Source organism: Peromyscus maniculatus, chromosome 2 (assembly GCF_049852395.1).
Source record: "Peromyscus maniculatus bairdii isolate BWxNUB_F1_BW_parent chromosome 2, HU_Pman_BW_mat_3.1, whole genome shotgun sequence".
NCBI classification, from domain to species: domain Eukaryota; kingdom Metazoa; phylum Chordata; class Mammalia; order Rodentia; family Cricetidae; genus Peromyscus; species Peromyscus maniculatus.
The window spans coordinates 109,538,391-109,556,755 of NC_134853.1; the positions used below are offsets into that span (position 1 = coordinate 109,538,391).

At 39.3% G+C, this 18,365-nt stretch overlaps 2 protein-coding genes across 2 annotated transcripts; both read left to right on the forward strand.

Annotated features, from left to right (window-relative positions):
- The first annotated feature begins 3,701 nt into the window (after positions 1-3,701).
- On the forward strand, positions 3,702-4,286 carry LOC102924837 (interferon alpha-12-like). The gene has a single exon (XM_006976008.3). The coding sequence runs from the start codon at positions 3,702-3,704 to the stop codon at positions 4,284-4,286; it is 585 nt and encodes a 194-aa protein (XP_006976070.3).
- Positions 4,287-16,784: 12,498 nt separating this feature from the next.
- LOC102909889 (interferon alpha-12-like) lies at positions 16,785-17,357 on the forward strand. Its single transcript, XM_006975956.1, has one exon. It carries the CDS (start codon positions 16,785-16,787, stop codon positions 17,355-17,357), a length of 573 nt encoding a protein of 190 aa, XP_006976018.1.
- Positions 17,358-18,365: the final 1,008 nt, after the last annotated feature.

An 18,365-nucleotide genomic window follows, 5' to 3' on the forward strand; every position in this document is an offset into this window, starting at 1 on the left:
AACTCCTTCTCCAGCACCATGTCTGCCTGTGTGTCACCCACCATGGTAATGGTACAAACCTCAGACACTGTAAGTTTGACCCAGTTAAATGTTTTCCTTTACAGGAGTTGCCATAGTCACGGTGTCTCTTTATAGCAATAGAAACCCTAACTAAGACACAAACTATGGGGACTTTTGATATTGGACTGAATGCATTTTGCATTATGAGGTGGTCATAGCCTTTGAGGGAATGGGAATGTTATGGCTTAAAGATGATATATTTTGTTCCTGAGTTGACAAGGAGTGGACTTTTAGTGTTTAATATTCTTAGCAAAGTTGGCAGGACCTCAAGTTGTGAATAGACAGGCAGCCAGGTATGTCTATGAGGAATTACATAGATCAGGCTAATTGATATGGGAAGACACATCCTAAATAAAAGCAGACCATCCATGGGTTGACACATACACTGAATCAAAATCAGGAATCACACTGAGCATATTAATCCATCCTCTGTATCTTGACTCTAGATGTAATGTGACTGTCTCAAGTTCCTGTCACCATGACTCCCACACCATGACAGACTCAATCTATAAGCCAAAATAAATACTATCTCTTTAATATAAATTTATTATTTTAAAAATTTGCAAATAAAACCCCATACTTTTAAATGAGGGGTTCATGATATCTATAGATTGCATTGGATAGTATGAACATTCTTCCAATATTAGGTCTTCCAACTCATAACGTTAGATGCTTTTCCATCTTCTTGAATCTTCTTTGATTTTTTCGACAATGTTTTCTACTTTTCTTGTACAAGTCTATTTACTACATGGGTACATTTCTTTCATTTTTATTAGTTTTGATGATACTCAAAATAGGATATGTCCTTTAAATTTATGACACAACAATTCGGTTTCACACAGGTATTACAAGCTCTTGGCCTATGCTTGACAAGGGCAAGAAAATTGCATGATTGAGGAATAAGACTATTGTCCCTGAAGCACATTGTGTCCAACAGGGAGAGCATATGTTTACAAACATAGCTCTTAACAAAACACTGGGCTAGGTATTTTCTCACTATAAAAACATAGATGTCAGATTAGGAATGAGGTGATTCTGCTAGGGAATATGAAGCTCTAGGGAGATGCTAAAACTCAAGCTGCCCTCACAATTGGAATCCCAAGAGCTATAACCACCTCATGGAAGCCAGAAACACTGATTTGAGGGCAAGCTCATTATGCAGTGTTGATGTTCATGAAGAGAAACTGAAAAATATGAGGGATATTCTTTACAGTCCTAGACAATATGGGTCTGGTGAACCAAAATATTTTGTCATTCATGAATTCCTCTGTCAGACATAAACTTTTCCAGTACTAGGTTTGGACCTAAGGGTGCCACAGCCACAATAGAGGGCTGTTATTGAAGAGCTGATCCTCTACAGATATTCCCACACTAATCATTGAAAATGCAGAAATAAAAAAGCCAGCAAATTAGCCGGGCAGTGGTGGTGCATGCCTTTAATCCCAGCACTCGGGAGGCAGAGGCAGGGGATCTCTGTGAGTCTGAGGACAGCCTGGTCTACAGAGTGAGTCCCAAAGCTACACAGGGAAACCCTGTCTCAAAACAAAACAATAAAAACAACAAAAACCAGGTACATGGAGGTCCTAGGGAAAACATCAACAAATAAAGCCAGTGCTAAAAGTTGCTTCTCTGGCACTGCTGGATACCGATAGTCTCGAATATAGGAAAGAAACGCTCACTTAATAAGAAGTGGGTTGCTTAAAAACCTATCACATTTCCTTGCAAAAGTTTAATTGCAATTCAAACCCACGGAAAGAATCAATTTGATGATATTTTATGAATTCCATGCTGTCACTGGCCATGATATCATTCCTGATGGCACAAAATTATATGGTGTGTGTGTGTGTGTGTGTGTGTGTGTGTGTGTGTGTGTGTGTGTGTGTGTGAATACCTTAGGTAATATAACAATTTGAAGTGTCAAAAGGTGTACCTCATCAAATAGAATCACTCTTCCTTTCAATCTTCCCCTTGTTCCTCCTCCCTCCCTCTGAGAGATCTGCCCCCTCCCTCTTTTCTTTTCCTATTTTCCTCACCATCCCCCCTCTCCTTCTCATCCTTTTCTGTCCTTCTTCCTCTACTTTACTCCTTCTATTTTTCTTCTCCTCCTTAAAATATCTTTCTGAATATATTCTTACAACCCCAAACTAACTGTGTCTAAAGCTAGCCTTGTGCTCCTGATCATCATGATAAGTATCCCATTTCTTAAGCACAGAGATTACATGGAGGTCACTACCCTAGGTGTAAAATCTTATTTCTTGCTACCTATTTCTCTTGGTTTACTTCTGTGTCACAAGAGAAACACTGTCAAAGAAGATGAAAAAGTGTCTAAAGAATGTGTGGTGAGCAGAGGCTTTAAAAACTTCCTCTCCTTGGTTCTTTGGTCTCCTTGTTTGTCATGAGGTAGCATTTGGTGATGCCTGAGCTTTCCATGGTCAGCAGGGTGGTTTGGCTGATGTTTGAGCCATGAAGCATCTGAAGATGAGGTAGTATTTTTAAATCTTTATTTTTTTTTTACATCTGGTATATACATGTGTATCTATGTATGTGTGTGCACATGTAAGTTGATGCTTTGACATGAAGTTAAAGCCAGTTGTGAGCTGACTAATGTGGGTGCGGGGAACTAAACTCAGATCCTCTGCAAGAGCAGTATGTGCTCTTAACTGCTTAATCATATCTCCAGCCTATGCCTCGAGGCAAAGTCAAAGGTACTCTAGTAAGGTTAAAAACTCACAGTATTCTTGAAGATTTACCCCAATTCTGATCATCATGCCTCTATCTCCTGAGTGATGGATGTCGTATGTGTATCTCTATATCCAGTATGATGCACTGAAAATCAAAGACAGGGTTCCATGTATGCTAGAAAAGAACTCTCTTACCTGAACTACATCGCCAGCCCTGTCCATTAGGTTTAAGGGATTAAACGTGAATACTATATAAATCATAATTGAATTCTACTTAAATTTTTTAAGCATTAAAAATATGCAACCACAAAAAATTACTTAATCTTTTATAAATAGCTAGTAACCAGAAAAGACAAACTTTATTTATATATGAGTTAATGAATTAAGAAAATGAAAAATGAATGTGAAGAATAATTTATTAACTTATAAACATTGAATGAATTTGAATTATATCATTACCAGTATTATAATTAATTATTTATAAAAATAAATTTGTGACAAGAATTATCTTATAACTTATGTAATATATGAAGGAAATAAAAATCAGTCTGCAAATTTAACTGTAAGATAAATTCTAAGCTTTTAAGTATACTTTTTGCCTGAAATTGTTTTAATTCTTTGTATTAGATGAGCAAATTTTATACATTTGAAGTACACCAGTACCTTCAAAGTTAACAAAAATTAATTTAAGAGAGAACTTCTAAAATGGATTTGTTGAGAGGAGCAGGAAAAATTGACACAAAATGAAAGCCAAAATAGCTGAAAAAATTCCCAGACACCAGCAGAAAAATGAATGAAAGTGAAAAGAGAATTGGAAGAAAGGGGAGGCCATTCTGAAAATGGAAACCAGTGTTTTTCCCTATTTAAGATAGAAGTGCACAACATGGACTTCAGAGAACCTAGAGGAGAAGGTTCAGGACCACAGAGCCCAGAGGACCAGCAGCATCTGCAGCATTCACAATGGCCAGGCCCTGTGCTCTCCTGACATTCCTGGTGGTGATGCACTTCTGGTCAAGCTGCTGTCTGGGATGTGACCTGACTCACACTCATCACCTCAGGAACAAGAGAGCCTCCACACTCCTGGCACAAATGAGGAGACTCTCCCCTCTCTCCTGCCTCAAGGACAGAATGGACTTTGCATTCCCTCTGGAGAAGGTAGATGTCCAGCAGATTCAGAAGGCCCAAGCCATCCCTTCCCTGCAGGAGCTGACCCAGCAGGTCCTGATCCTCTTCAGCTCAAAGGACTCATCTGCTGCTTGGGAGACAAGCCTCCTAGACACATTCTGCACTGACCTCCACAAGCAGCTCAAAGACCTGCAAGCCTGTCTGAGGCAGCAGGTGGAGGTGCAGGAACCTTCCTCGAGCCAGGAAGACTCCCTGGTGGCTGTGAGAAACTACTTCCACAGGATCACTGTCTACCTGAAGGAGAAGAAACACAGCCCCTGTGCCTGGGAGGTGGTCAGAACAGAAGTCTGGAGAGCCCTGTCTTCCTCAGCCAACCTGCTGGCAAGACTGACTGAGGAGAAAGAATTATTCCTGAACTAAAGTGGAGAGGACTCTCCTAGACTAGGACAGTGCACAGCACTGCACCAATTCTGCTCTCTCAATGCTTTCACTCGTTTCGACATCTTTCAATCAACCTTCCTGGATGTTTCATCAGTTATGAGCAATTCTGTATTGTGTATTGTATACACAACTGTGTAATATTGTATAGGCATTAGTGTCCAGATTCATCCAGTTATTTGTATTTATGTGTATAAATATTAATTTAAGTATAAAATTTAAGTTATAATATCATGTGAAATTTTAAATTTTCTTTAATATAATAAAATACTTTATATGTAATAAAATTATTTTTCTGTGTTCATTAAATTTTTATCATATAAGTCTTATATTTTTCCATTATTTATAGTTTCTCATTTTTATTTCTTTAAACTAACATTACAAAGTAAGAGCCACATACATTGGTAGGATACATGTGTAAATTGTATGGTGTTTAAATATAAGCAGACCTAAACATCTTTTTAATTTTCATTTCTTTACATTTAAAAATCCTAAATTATTCTCTAGTGTTTCATAATACATACTACATGACTGTTCTTTGTAGTTGATATGTTGTGTAATAGTGAAGGAGAATATATCTTCATATTAAATTGTGATAGTGAAATTTTTAAACTTTGTGTCTCCTCTTTGGTAATTTCATACATGAATACTACATATTTAGATCATATGCACACTCTTTTTCCTGCCTCTTACTCTTTCTAGACCTCCCCACCACATTCTCATCCTAATATCATACCTTGTTTCACATCTTTGTCTTTTTATTGTTGTCCAGTTAGTGTTTCCCATATTTGCACATGTATAGGGTGATATTCAACTAGTCCCATTAGTAATTTCCATGTTTGCACAGGAATAGGGTGATGGTCACTGAGGAATAAGCCATCTACCATGGGCCACACCACTGAAGAAAACTGACTCTCCCTCAGTGACCATCAACTGCCAGGGATCCTCAGTTAGGGATGGGGAATTTGAGCCCCTTCCCTCTCTATGCTGGAGTGTTGACTGGCTTGATCTTGTCTACACTTCCCACAATCACAGCTGCCCTGGGCTCATGAGTGCTATAGCCCTATCGTATTCAGAAGATGTTTGTCAGCAATCTTCCCCAACCTTTGGCTCTACAGTCTTTCTGCCCCTTCTTCTGCAATGTGCCATGAGTCTTGGTTGGGGAAGGAGGTGTGATAGTAGCGTTCCATGTAGGGGTGAGCACTCATAGTTGCTTCTGCTCTGCCATTCAATTAACTGGGAATTTTTATATTAACTACCATATTCTGCATAAGGAAGTTTCTTTGAAGATGGTCAAGTATTTCACTAGCATTTAAATGTCAGTATTTTAAAGGGTCTCTGAAACTGTGGCCCTTTGGCAAAATAGCTTCTCTAACCTCCCAAGTCATGAGTTCTTGGCCATGTTTGCAGTACAAGACACGAGTTTCCTCTTTTGAAGTAAGCCAGATGTTCCATTAAAATGTTTTTGGTTACTCCTGTAACATTTATGCCACTATTGTGCTAGTGAGCATAGCTCTCTCAACCAGTCACTATCTTAGCTCACAGGGTACACAGTTGGATAAGGTATTTCATGGATTCTGCCCTAGCAGCATGAAAAATACCTTCCCACTGTGATAGGTAACCAAAAAAGGGGAACCTTCCAGGTTAGTATCAAATTGAATCCCCAATATCCTGTGATCAAAATGTATGGTGTCTTTGAAATAATATGGATTCAGTGTGGCATTTGCATCCATGTGTGTTGTAATGTACTTTTCATATATTTACTCCTCTGTAACCCAAACACTTTACACTGGTTCTCTTTTTCCAAAAAAAGGAAACTGGTCAAAATCTATGCCATATCTATATCTATATTTGTGGATTGCAATATGATATAAAACATATACCATTATCTTTTCAAATATTTCCATTAGAATAATGTTCTTTATATCTATCCATATTCATATAAATCATAAAATATTTCTAATTTATATCTGAATATCTTCTACTACATATTGTAGGTACATCTTGTATTTTCTCCTTTTTTATTTTTTCCTATATCTGACATAGAAGATAGAATTGACACATGCATATACACTGTATATAACTTTTAAATATCCTTTCACCTTTTGATATACATCTAGGCTAAGTAAACATTTTGTCTATTGAGAATGCTAATGTAATAAACATGACTATACAGATGTTTCTATTGTAAGATCACTTTGTTCTTTCTAATATATACACATGTTTGGTACAGCTTATCATACGGTAGCTCCATTATTAGCATATGTGAGGAAGATTCACAGTGACACTCAGCACTAATTAACACCCCTACCACCAAATTAAAGTTTCTACACACCTGTATTCTCACCAGCATTTACGGAATGATAGCCATTCTGCTTGGGGTGAAATGAAACATGTATGTAGTTTTGATTTGAAATTTACGTGGTAGCTAATGAATCTGAACATGTTTCAAATGGGCATTGCCACTTTGTGCTTGCCCTTTTGAGAACTATCTCTTCTTTCACTTGCCTGTGAATTAATGGAATTATATGTTCTTTTAACATTTTAACATTTTTATTCTTTCTAGTATCAAATTCCTGGTCAGATGAATAGTGGAAATGCTTTTCCTTCCTCCTTATAGGCTATATTTTCACTTAGGCCACTGTTCTTTTGCTATGCTGAAAATTTGAAATTTTAGATATTTTTTGTCCAGTTCCCATTTCTCACTTCTTGCTGCTTTTTGGGCTGTCTGAAGCCTTTACACAAAGCCCTTGTGTATAGCTACTATGAAGTGTTTTCTCTAAGACTGTTTTTATCAACTTCAAAGTTTCTGCACTTTCATTCAGATCTTTCAACATTTTGATTGATTGTTGTACCAAGCAGCAGATAGAGACCTAGATTTATTCTCCCAGCCACAGTTACAGAAGAGACCCCCAGCCCCAATGTGTGCTGTTGGTAATTCAGGGGACTCAGGTGGATGCAGCTGTGTGTACTTATTTCTGGACCAACTGTTCCATTGCACTGATTCTCGTATCTCCTTCTGTATTAGTGTCCTGCTGTCTTGATTACTGTAACAGTGTATACAATCAGGTACTGTAGTACCCCCAACACTGTGCTTTGTGCTTTTGTGTGCATTTGAGGACTGACGTCTCTGTTTCTGAGTGCAATGTTGTTAAACTTTATTGAAACTTCATTAAATCTTAGGTCACTTTGAAAACACAGTCATTTTCCTATTATCACTTCTTATTTCACAGCTTTAGGATTTCCCGGGTGCTATATTAAACGTTACAAACATTACTACTATTGCTTCCCATCTGAGAACAAACGTCTCTTTCTATCTTTTGCTTTCATGAGAACTGACATCATATTTTCATTTCTATGCAAAGACCCAAAACTGACGTTTACTCTCTAGGAAAACCGAAAAGACAAAAGTAAATAAATCAGTAAGTAACTAAACAAACAGCTAAGTATCATGAAATTAGAATGGATGCTATCTACTTGTGTCGTTTTACTCTATCATCATTATGGAGTAAATGTAATGAAAAGACAGAAGTGCAGAAGCCTGTCATTAAATGAATGCCTCAAAAATAGTGTAAAATTAAATGAAAAGTTATATACAGTTAAAATATACAGATTTCCTCTCTGGAAGAATAGTCTGATTGTCTCTACCATGAGTTTTGAGTTGAGTGGAGATGGGGATGCAAGGACCTTAATCCCTTACTGTAATCAAACTGGATAAACATCCTTGGGCTTGGTTTCTGTATAACTGTAATCAAATGCTCAGCCATCAGTATATCTTGTACACCCATCCAATCATTTCCAACAACAAGCATTTGATGATCAAGTGTGGATTATATAAAGAGTATTTGAGGGAACAATTAGTACTTACCTACTATGAATGAAATTAAGAAAAGCTGGAAAATGTTTACAGCAATGTAGACAAAACACTTTGTTGATGTTATTGTCTGGGGATTCTTGACACTCTGGTCCCTGGAAACGTGAGTCATTACAGAAAACAAAACATGAACACACTAAAGATAAGAGCAGTAATCCTCTAGGATTTATGGTGCTGAAATCCAGGCACACACCATATCCAGTATGAGAGCTGATGTCATCAGGGTGTGGTGAGCACACTCTCAGGGATTGTTGTACGAAGGAAGGACAGAGAGTATTGTGTCACTGTGCAGCAGTGAGTATGGGTAGACTCAAAAGCCACTGAGTGAGTCACATGGTGCTTGGAAAATGGCATCACGTTGGCATCAGTTTCTCCACACACAGATGAAGAAGGAACCAGCATTCAGGGTAGGGGTCATTGCTACAGATTGAAGAACACTGTGGACATCAGTGGTAAAAGGTTAGACAGGGAGGGAGATGTCTACATTAGTCCTGAATTTGGGGGAACAGTGAGGCACAACCCCATGTCCTTCAGGAATTGGTTCCTAAGAGAGAGCAATATCAGCGAAGCTCTGTCAACTGTGATGAGTCACCCATGGGAATAAATAGAAAAACGTTTTCTGCTTCTTCATTCTGAGGAGTCTCTGTGTTAGGAAGGCTCTGCCCAATCTCTACACAGTAAAGGAAACTCATAGACTCTCTCATGGCTGTGAGGAAATACTTCCACATGATCGTTGTCTACCTGAAGGGAAGAAACACAGCCCCTGAGCCAAAGTGGAGAGGATACTCCTGGGCTAGGATCCTGCACCTCACTGAACAAATTCTGCTCTCTCAATGCTCTCACTCATTTCAATATCCTTCAACCAACCTTCCTGGGTATTTCATCAGTTATGAGCAGTATCGCATAATATTGTAGAGACATTTGCTTCTAGATTCATCCAGTTATTTCTATTTATATGTGTAAAAATTTATTTAAGTATGAAATTTAAGTTATAATACTATATGAAAATTTACATATTCTTTAATATAACTAAACATTTTCCCTTTATGGAATAAAATTATTTTTCTGTGTCATCAAATATTATTATTTTTGTATCTATGCATTCTTATATACTTTCATAGTATAAATTTTATTAAAACTAACACATTACAGCATAAAAATTGAACCCATTTATAGGGTACATTATGCTGGTTAGTTTTATGTCCACTAGATTCAAGATAAAGTTATCTGAATGGACTGAATATCAAAAGAAATGCCTCCATGTGATGGATCTTTAAGTAAGTCTGTAGGGCAATTTCTTAATTAATACTTGAGGGGAAGGTTCTGTCCCATTCTGGGAGGTTCCATCCTTAAGTGGATGGTCCTAGCTCTGTAACAAAGCAAGCTGAGAAATCCATGAGAAGCAAGCCAGGAAACAGTACCCTTCCATGACTTCTGCATCAATGCCTTCCTGCCAGTTCCTGCCCAGCTTGAGTTTTTGTTCTGACCTCCCTTGATGTGCTGTGGACGTGTAAACCAAAACCACCCTTTCCCCCTCCAAGTTGCTTTGGTCATGGTGTTTCATCAGAACAAAAACCCTAAGACAAAAATTGGTACCAAGATTAAGGGGGCATTCATGTGACAGATCTGATCATGGGTTTTGGGAAAGATTGTGGAAAGACTTTGGAACATGGGGCTAGAAAAGCCATTGAGTGTTCATAGCTTGGTTATCTGTTCCATGGGAGCTTGGAAGATAAGAATGTTGAGAGCTGCCAGGCAGTGGTGCACGCCTTTTATCCCAGCACTTGGGAGGCAGAGCCAGGCAGATCTCTGGGAGTTCGAGGCCAGCCTCATCTACAGCATGAGATCAAGGACAGGTACAAAACTACACAGAGAAACCCTGTCTCAAAAAACTAAAAAAAAAAAAAAAAAAAAAAGAATCTGATCTTGTTAGCCAGCAGAAATAATCAGCTATGATTAACATGATACCAAAAGCATTACAAGGAAACCTTGGTTTTACTGAAACATTTGATGTTGGTGAGAACGAGCTGAGAAATCAGGGGAGGTTAAGAAAAGACCACTGTGTAAGAATCATTGAGCTGGTGCTGGTTTGGAGGGATGAGGTGTCAGCAGATCATCTGAAGGTTGACACTCTGTGGTATAGCTAGAGTCCCTCAAAAGAGCCCTGAGAGGCTAATCGTGAAAGTGCAGCCCTATTTCTGCAAGAGACTCCAGCCTATTGGAGATGCCAGTACCTTAGGATGTCCACAAAGAGAGCAGCGGGTGTGTATTGGAGCTGATCTGAGCCTAGCGATCAAGCTGTGTGTGCTGCAGGGGGTGGATCTGGAGAAGAGACCCAAGCCCTTTGGAAAAGCACAGAAGATGGTGAGTGAAACCCAGATATTGGTCATTGAGTTCTTCGCACTGTTGGAGATGATTTGGCTTTGTTCAGATTGTGACTGTGTTCTACTTCTTCCTTCTTGAAGTAAGAAAATGCTTAATTTATTTTTGATATTTAGAGGAGCCCACAGTTGAGATACATTGGGTTTTAGGAGAGAATTTGGATATTTTTAAATTTTTTATACCTTCATTTATTTGTATTTTATGAACGTTTTCACCTCACGTATGTCTGTTTGTGATATGTATGCCTGTTTCCTGTGGAGGTCAGAAGGGAACATCAGATCCTATTGAAAAGGAGTTACAGGTGGCTGTGAGCCACATTGTGGGTTCTGGGAATCAAACCCAGGTCCTCGGCGAGAGCAGTCAGTGCTCTTCACTATTGAGCCCCCCTCCTGTCCCTGAGTTTGGATATTTTAAAGAGACTTTAAAATTTTAAGTGAGTAAATGCTTAAAAACTGTGTCACGCTTAAAACATGGACTATTTTGTATTGTGATGTTCATATTAACGTGACTGTGGGGATGAACAAGAAAAGGAAAGGCTGGGCCATAACAGTGATGTGTTTCCGTGTCTTGTTGACAAGGGGTCAGGTGTGTTGGCTAGTTTTATGTCAATGTGTCAGAAGCTAAACTCATTTGAGAACAGAAAACCTCAATTAAGGAAATTCCTCCACCTACTGGGGTTATACACAAGTCTGTGGGCCATTAATTAGTAATGATGTAGGGAGTGGTGCCATTCCTGAGCTCATTGTCCTAGCTGTGTAAACACACTGAGTAAGGCCTGAGGAGCGAGCCAGTAAGCAGCACTCCCCCGTGGCCTCTGAATTAGCTCTGCTTTCCAGTTCTTGCCCCTTTTGTGTTCCCGACCTTTGATGATGAACTGTGATGTGGAAGTGAAATTCTGGTAAGCCCTTTCCTACCCAAGTGGCTTTGGGCATGGTGTTTCATCACAGCAATGGCCACCCTAATTAAGACAAGGTTAAAATTTTGTGGTTCTTAAATACAAGCAAATCCAATCATCTTGTCATTACCATTCCATTGTAGATAAAATTACTAGAATCTTGTCCTCAGGTGTTCATAAAATATATAGTGAAGTAGCATTCTGTGTAGTCAATATGTTGTACAACAGTAAGCTAGAAAAATCTGGCTCCTATCAAATTGTGACTTAGTACATTTTTTACAATTTGTATCTATTCTTTGGTAATTACACATATCAATGCAATGTACGTATATTATATACACACTTTTCTCACTTCCTTGAATCTTCCTAGAGCTCCCCATCATATTCTCATTCCAACTTCATGTCTTCTTTCTTTTCTTTTTTTTCCTTTTAATACAGCCCATCTACACCAATTAGTGCATCTCATATTTGCATATGTACAGGGTAATATACACTGAAGAATGGGTCATCTACCGTAGGTCACACTACCATTGGCCATCACTGCCAGTGGGACTTCAGATTGGGATGGAGCATTGTGAATACATTCCCTGTAAAAGCTGGAGTGTAGACTGGCTTCACTTGTGTAGATCTCCAGCACACAATCACAACTGTCTTGATTCCATGAATGCCCTGTCATGTCCAGAGATACTTAGCAGCAATCTTCCCCAACTTCTGGCTTTACCATTTTTTTCTGCCATTTCTTCTGCAATATTTCCTGGGCCTTAGTTAGAGAAGGACGTGTGATATTGACGTTGCCTGTTGCTTAGATAAGTAGATATACCTAGCTCACACTTCTCATTCATTGATGGTAAAAGCCTAAATCTTTACATTTCTCCAGAATAGAGTATTTTTCTGTGTACATAACCAGCATGCTGTGCAGTAGTAAGCCAGAATATAGTGATATGTAAAGTAAAGCCTTTATGTCCAGCTTTAAATGAATTATATGGTAAAGCCTTTTTGTCTGACTTTGGGTGAAATATTTCAGTAAAGCCTTTGTTGTGTTTGGGTTGATCAGCAGAGGCTGAGAAATTGTCTTGATGCTGTGTAAGCCTTGAAGAAATATTGTCTCTCTGGAGAACCTGCACTTGGTGCTCTGTGAGAGCTTACAGCTGCACCGACCTAGGTCCTAAGACACTCCTGGCAAACCTGGAGTTCATACTTTTGATGATGGCCAGCCATAGTCAAAAGGGAATGAGATTTGAGTGGGTTGTCTGTTTTCGTGGACAGCAAGAACAAGTAAACCATGGTAGTTAGAACCTTTCCTATCCAATGTCAACTTTGTATATGCTTGAACAAAGTAACTGGAGTGAGCAAGCTGGGTGTCAGTCTTTTTCTAGAAGCTGAACCCCTCTGCTCTTTTGGAAAATGAAGGTTTAGCATCTTGTCGAGCTTCTCCCTGTACTGCAGCAGCTATGAAGATATCAAACAATACCAGAATGTCTTGCTCCTGTGAAATTGTGACTTAGTCCTCTTTGACCAACGGTTCCAGGGTTCTTTGCCTCTGGCTCCCCCGACCTATTGTTCAACTCTCAATGTTTGTGTATTTAACTGAAAGCAAACATCTTTCACATGACCAACTACAGTATAACCTTCTAGAATTTATGATACTTAAACCAAGAAGATATGACTTCCAGTATGAGTTCTGACATCATCATTGAAGCCCTCTCTCATGGAGTAAGGTTTAAAAAAAAAGGAGTGCTGAGGATGAGATTTCACTGTGCAGCAGAGAGTGGTAATGAACTTGAGAGCTACTGAGTAAGTCCCATGGTATTAGAAGTAACACCATCCTGGGGGCAGGCTCTGCACACACATACACACCAAGGAGGAACCAGCACTGCAGATCTGGGTGACTGTCACAGGTTGAAGAACACTGTAGACCTCAGTGCACAGGGGGTGAGCAGAAAGGGAGGTGTCAACACTGATCCTGACTCTGAGGGATCAGGGAAGCACAGCCATGTGGATCTTGAGAGGGAGAATTTGTTCTGAGAAGAGAAACTTCAGATAACCCCTTTGTAATGAGTCACCTTTGGAAATAAAGAGGAAAAGCATCACCTGGTCCTCCATTCTGAAGAGACTGTGCTATGAAGGCTCTGACAAATCACTACCCAATATGGAAGACCAAGGGGCCGTGGATTCTCACTTTACACTTAATGTAAGCAAGAAAAGTAAGGACAAACTGTTGTCGCTCCAAGATAAATACACATATATTAAATGAATTAAATAATTCTCTCAGGCTCTCTCTGTCTCTGTCTCTGTGTGTGTATGTGTGCGCGTGTGCGTGTGTGTGTGTGTGTGTGTGTGTGTGTGTGTGTGTGTGCCTGTACATGTACATGTACATGTATGTGTGTGCAGGTTTTTCTGATCTGATACAAAGCTTTGTACTGGCAACTGAGTAATAATGGATTTTCAGACTGAGTCCCAAGCTAAGGGACTCTGCTATCAGTAGACCATCCCTATGAACATGCTTAACAGCTTCCTACATTTCTTTCACCTTCCTAAACATTTGATATTTACAAGTTAGTCGTGTTACCCATGTGCATCCACAGAAATGACAGAAAGACAGACTTCTTGGATAATGATTCCAAGAGAGACATCAGAAGGCCATGGACTGAGGGGAGGAAAGGGCACTAGGAAGGTTCTGCACAGCCAGCCAGGGAAATTATCACCAGGGTCAGTAGACACAGAGATGAGGGGACATGTCTCCAAAGAAATTATCAACAGCAGAGAAGCAAATATTGCAGGTAGATGGAGTTTGGAGGTGAGGGGAATAGTGACTCTAATGTTCTCCTACACAGAAGGGCTTTTTACATAACATAAAACAAATATAACATTATTTGTTGTGGTTATTTAAATTAATTAATTTATTATTTACAGAATGAAGACAAAGACTTTGATGTTCCACACACACAGAAACGACCCTGCAGATCCCTAGCTGCTGTAAGAGATGTTGAGGAGCTAGAACTGCTTCTCCTATGATTTAACACAAACATTGTTTATAGGGACTCAACAATACTACAGTGTCCTGTGCATGAGGATAAATATCACATGCTGATTAAAATGATTATAAATTTGGTGTGATTGTAATAGTACTCATGGCATAGCATTTGAGATCCTAAGCCTTTGAAATCGAGTGTTCAGACACTTTACCTGTGTGTGGTTTGGATATGGAGTGTCTCTCGAGGTTTCTTGTGCTGGAGGCTGGTACTCATGGGAGCAGTGTTCACAGGGAACATGAGCCTTCATCATCCTCAAGAAGCAAACTGTATCAGTGAAAGCCTGCTGATTGTTGGAGATGAGTGACTACTAGGTAGTGAGACTTTGCTGGAGGAAGGTTGGGGGCTCAATCTAAGGACACACTTCGTCCCTGTCTACGTCTTGGCCACCATGAAGTGAGTCCCATTGTCTTCCTACTATGCAGTGGATCCAAAAATCCATGCAGTTAACCTTCAAACTTGTGAGACAAAATAAGTGAAAATTAACCTTTGACATTTTGAATAGCTTCTCACTCTTGTGTATGTATGTGAGTGTGTCTATGCATGTATTTGTGTGTGACTTACATGTGTGTCTGAGTGTGTGTGCATGTGTGTCTGTGTGTGTGTATGTGTGTTTGTTTATATATGTGAGAAAGTATCTATGCTAATGTGTGTATAAGGATGTGCATGTATGTTTCTGTGTGTTAATTTGTGTGTGTTGTATATATATGTGGAATATGGGATTGTGCATATTTGTGTGTTTGTGCAAATGTGTGTATGTGTGGAAATTTGTACATGTGTATGAGTTTTTATGTTTGAATGATGGTATGTATTTGTATGTGTTGGAATGTGTACATTGGTGTTTGCTTGAGTGTTTGGGTGTATCTCTCTGTGCACATGTGTTGAAAATCTGTCTTATGTGTGACTGTGTGTATACATGTGTAGCGGAGTGTGTTTATGTGTATTTCCATTGTGGGAATATGTTTATGTGTGTGTGCATATGTGTGTCTATGTGTGAGTGTGTATTGTGTGTGTATTTGTGTGTAATATGCATGTATTTGTGTGTGTGAGTATAGATTCACATATTTGTATAAATGTGTTTTTATGTGTATGTGTGTAAGCATGTGTGTGCATTTGTGTGTTTGTGTATGCCTGTATGTGAGTGTAAGCATATGTGTATGTGAGTGTGTGATGTTATGTGCATAACTGTGTGATTGTGTTTGTATGTTTGTGTACATGGTTTTGTGACAGCATGTGGCTGTATGTATCCATATTGATGAATGAGGGAGTGTGTATCTGTGTGAGTGTATAAGTGTATGATGGTTTGTGGTGCTGTGTGTGCATGCATGCATTGAGGACATGTGCATAGGTACAAATTTGCCAAGTGTGAACTTGTGGTCAGAGTCCAGTTTACTGGAGTCAGTTTCTCTATTTCAACCGCTGGTTCCAGGAATCAAACTCAGCTCATCAAGCTTGAATAGCAAGCCTTTACACATGGAGATCTCATGATGGCATGACAATCATTGGGTGAATAATGAAGATACACTGATGGTGCAATTAACATCTTATATAAATTAATATTAGAGCTAATAAAAGCAATTTGAAGAAAATAACTTAATAAAGCCTTTAAATATTGCAAAATTTTGAAGTATTTCATTAGCCTCAATGCTTTTTTCTTTTTTGGTTTTTTTAGACAGGGTTTCTCTGTATCCCAGACTATTCTGAAACTCACTCTGTAGACCAGGCTAGCCTTGAACTCAGAGATCCACCTGCCTCAGCCTCTCAAATGCTGGGATTAAATGTGTGCACCACCACCATCATGGGCATCAATATTTTAATTTAGACACAATTTAGATCACACTTTACATTGTGATTTAAACATATATGTAAATAATACAAATAAGACAGAAATTATGGTAAAATGAATTTCAACAACTTTTAAATACAATTTTTAGAGAAAATTTTGTCTTAACAATAGATGTGTAAATTTCAAACAAAGAGTAGATCTCTGGTGTAACAGCTAATGACAGTTCTATTTAGAAAAAGAAAGCTGTAAAACAGCTTTCTGAGGGCAGCAGTGAAAGGGGAAGCAAAGATGAAAACCACAATGGTGAGAAAAAAATTCCCAAGAGAAGCAGAGAGAATGAGTTAAACACAATGAAAGACAACTGGAAAGTAGGGGGAGAGCATTCAGAAAATGGAAACCAGTGTTTTCCCCTATTTAAGACAGATGCACACAGCATGGTCTTCAGAGACCCTAAAGGGGAAGGTTCAGGACCACAGAGCCCAGAGGACCAACAGCATCTGCAACATTCACAATGGCCAGGCCCTGTGCTCTCCTGACATTCCTGGTGGTGATGCACTACCAGTCAAGCTGCCTTCTGGGATGTGACCTGCCTCAGACTCATCACCTCAGGAGCAAGAGAGCCTCCACACTCCTGGCACAAATGAGGAGACTCTCCCCTCTCTCCTGCCTCAAGGACAGAAAGGACTTTGCATTCCCTCTGGAGAAGGTGGATGCCCAGCAGATCCAAAAGGCTCAAGCCGTCCATGTCATGGGTGAGGTCACCCAGCAGGTCCTGACACTCTTCACTTTGGATGAATCATCTGCTGTTTGGAATACAACCCTCCTAAACACCCTCTGTGATGAGCTCTACCAGCAGCTCAAAGACCTGCAAGCTTGTCTGATGGAGCATGTGGAGCTGCAGGAACCTTCCCTGAGCCAGGAAGACTCCCTGGTGGCTGTGAGGAACTACTTCCACAGGATCACTGTCTACCTGAAGGAGAAGAAACACAGCCCCTGTGCCTGGGAGGTGGTCAGAGCAGAAGTCTGGAGAGCCCTGTCTTCCTCAGCCAACCTGCTGGCAAGATTGATTGAGGAGAAGAAGTAAGTCCCCAAGTGGTGAGAAATCTCCTGGGCTACAAGAATGCATGAATTATCCTTTAAAGACTCATTTATTTTAACATGAATTCAATCAACCTACCTAGATGTTTCAGCAAAACAGCATGATTTTTATCTATATGTAAGGGCATTCGTGTCAGCATCCATTTGGGTATCTCTGTGTATTATGTGTGTATTTATTTTACTATTTATGTAATTTAAGTTATTTAAATTAAATCTCATAGTTTTGTATTTTCTTTAATGTAACAAACTATCACATGCAATAAAATTATTTTGAATCCCATTCAATTTTGCTGTATACAACACTTTTGATTTATTAATTTGGTATCTTTTCAATATATTTCAATATTTTTAGTTGATACTCCAAACCATAAAAATTTGACAAAAGGACAGAGTATTGAAAATTGTACTGGATACAAGTGTTCACTGCATAGTGTTTAGACAAACCCTAAATCTGTCCCTCTACTTCTCCCAGTATATCGTATTCTTGGTATGTAAAGCCAGTATACTGCTTGATAGGAGGCCATAGAATCTAGCTCCTGTCACATTGTGACTTAGTCTTCTTTGACACATGTTTCCCAGAGGAATCCTCCCTCTGACCTCCATGACCTCCGGAACCTTTCATCTACTCTCAGCTTCTATGAGTTTAACAGTTTTGGGTTCTAGATATGAGTGAGATCATGTAGAATGATAGAAACAGATCACAGAAAAGTGATTAGCCTGCCTGAATACCACAGACAAACATACGAAGAAGAAATAAGGAAATGAACCCCATTCATAACATCCTCATGAACCATCCCTGAAATAAATCCCACCAGGGAAGTGAAACGCCTCTAAAATTAATCCTTTGCAACACCACAATTCCCTCTCAATTTTCATGGGTTTTCCTTGTCCTCCTACTCCTCTTCCTCCTCCTCCTTCTCACCCTTCTTCTCTTGGAGCTTCCAGTTGTGCATGGATACACGGCCATCTCCTGGAGCCTAGGTAGCCTCTCTCA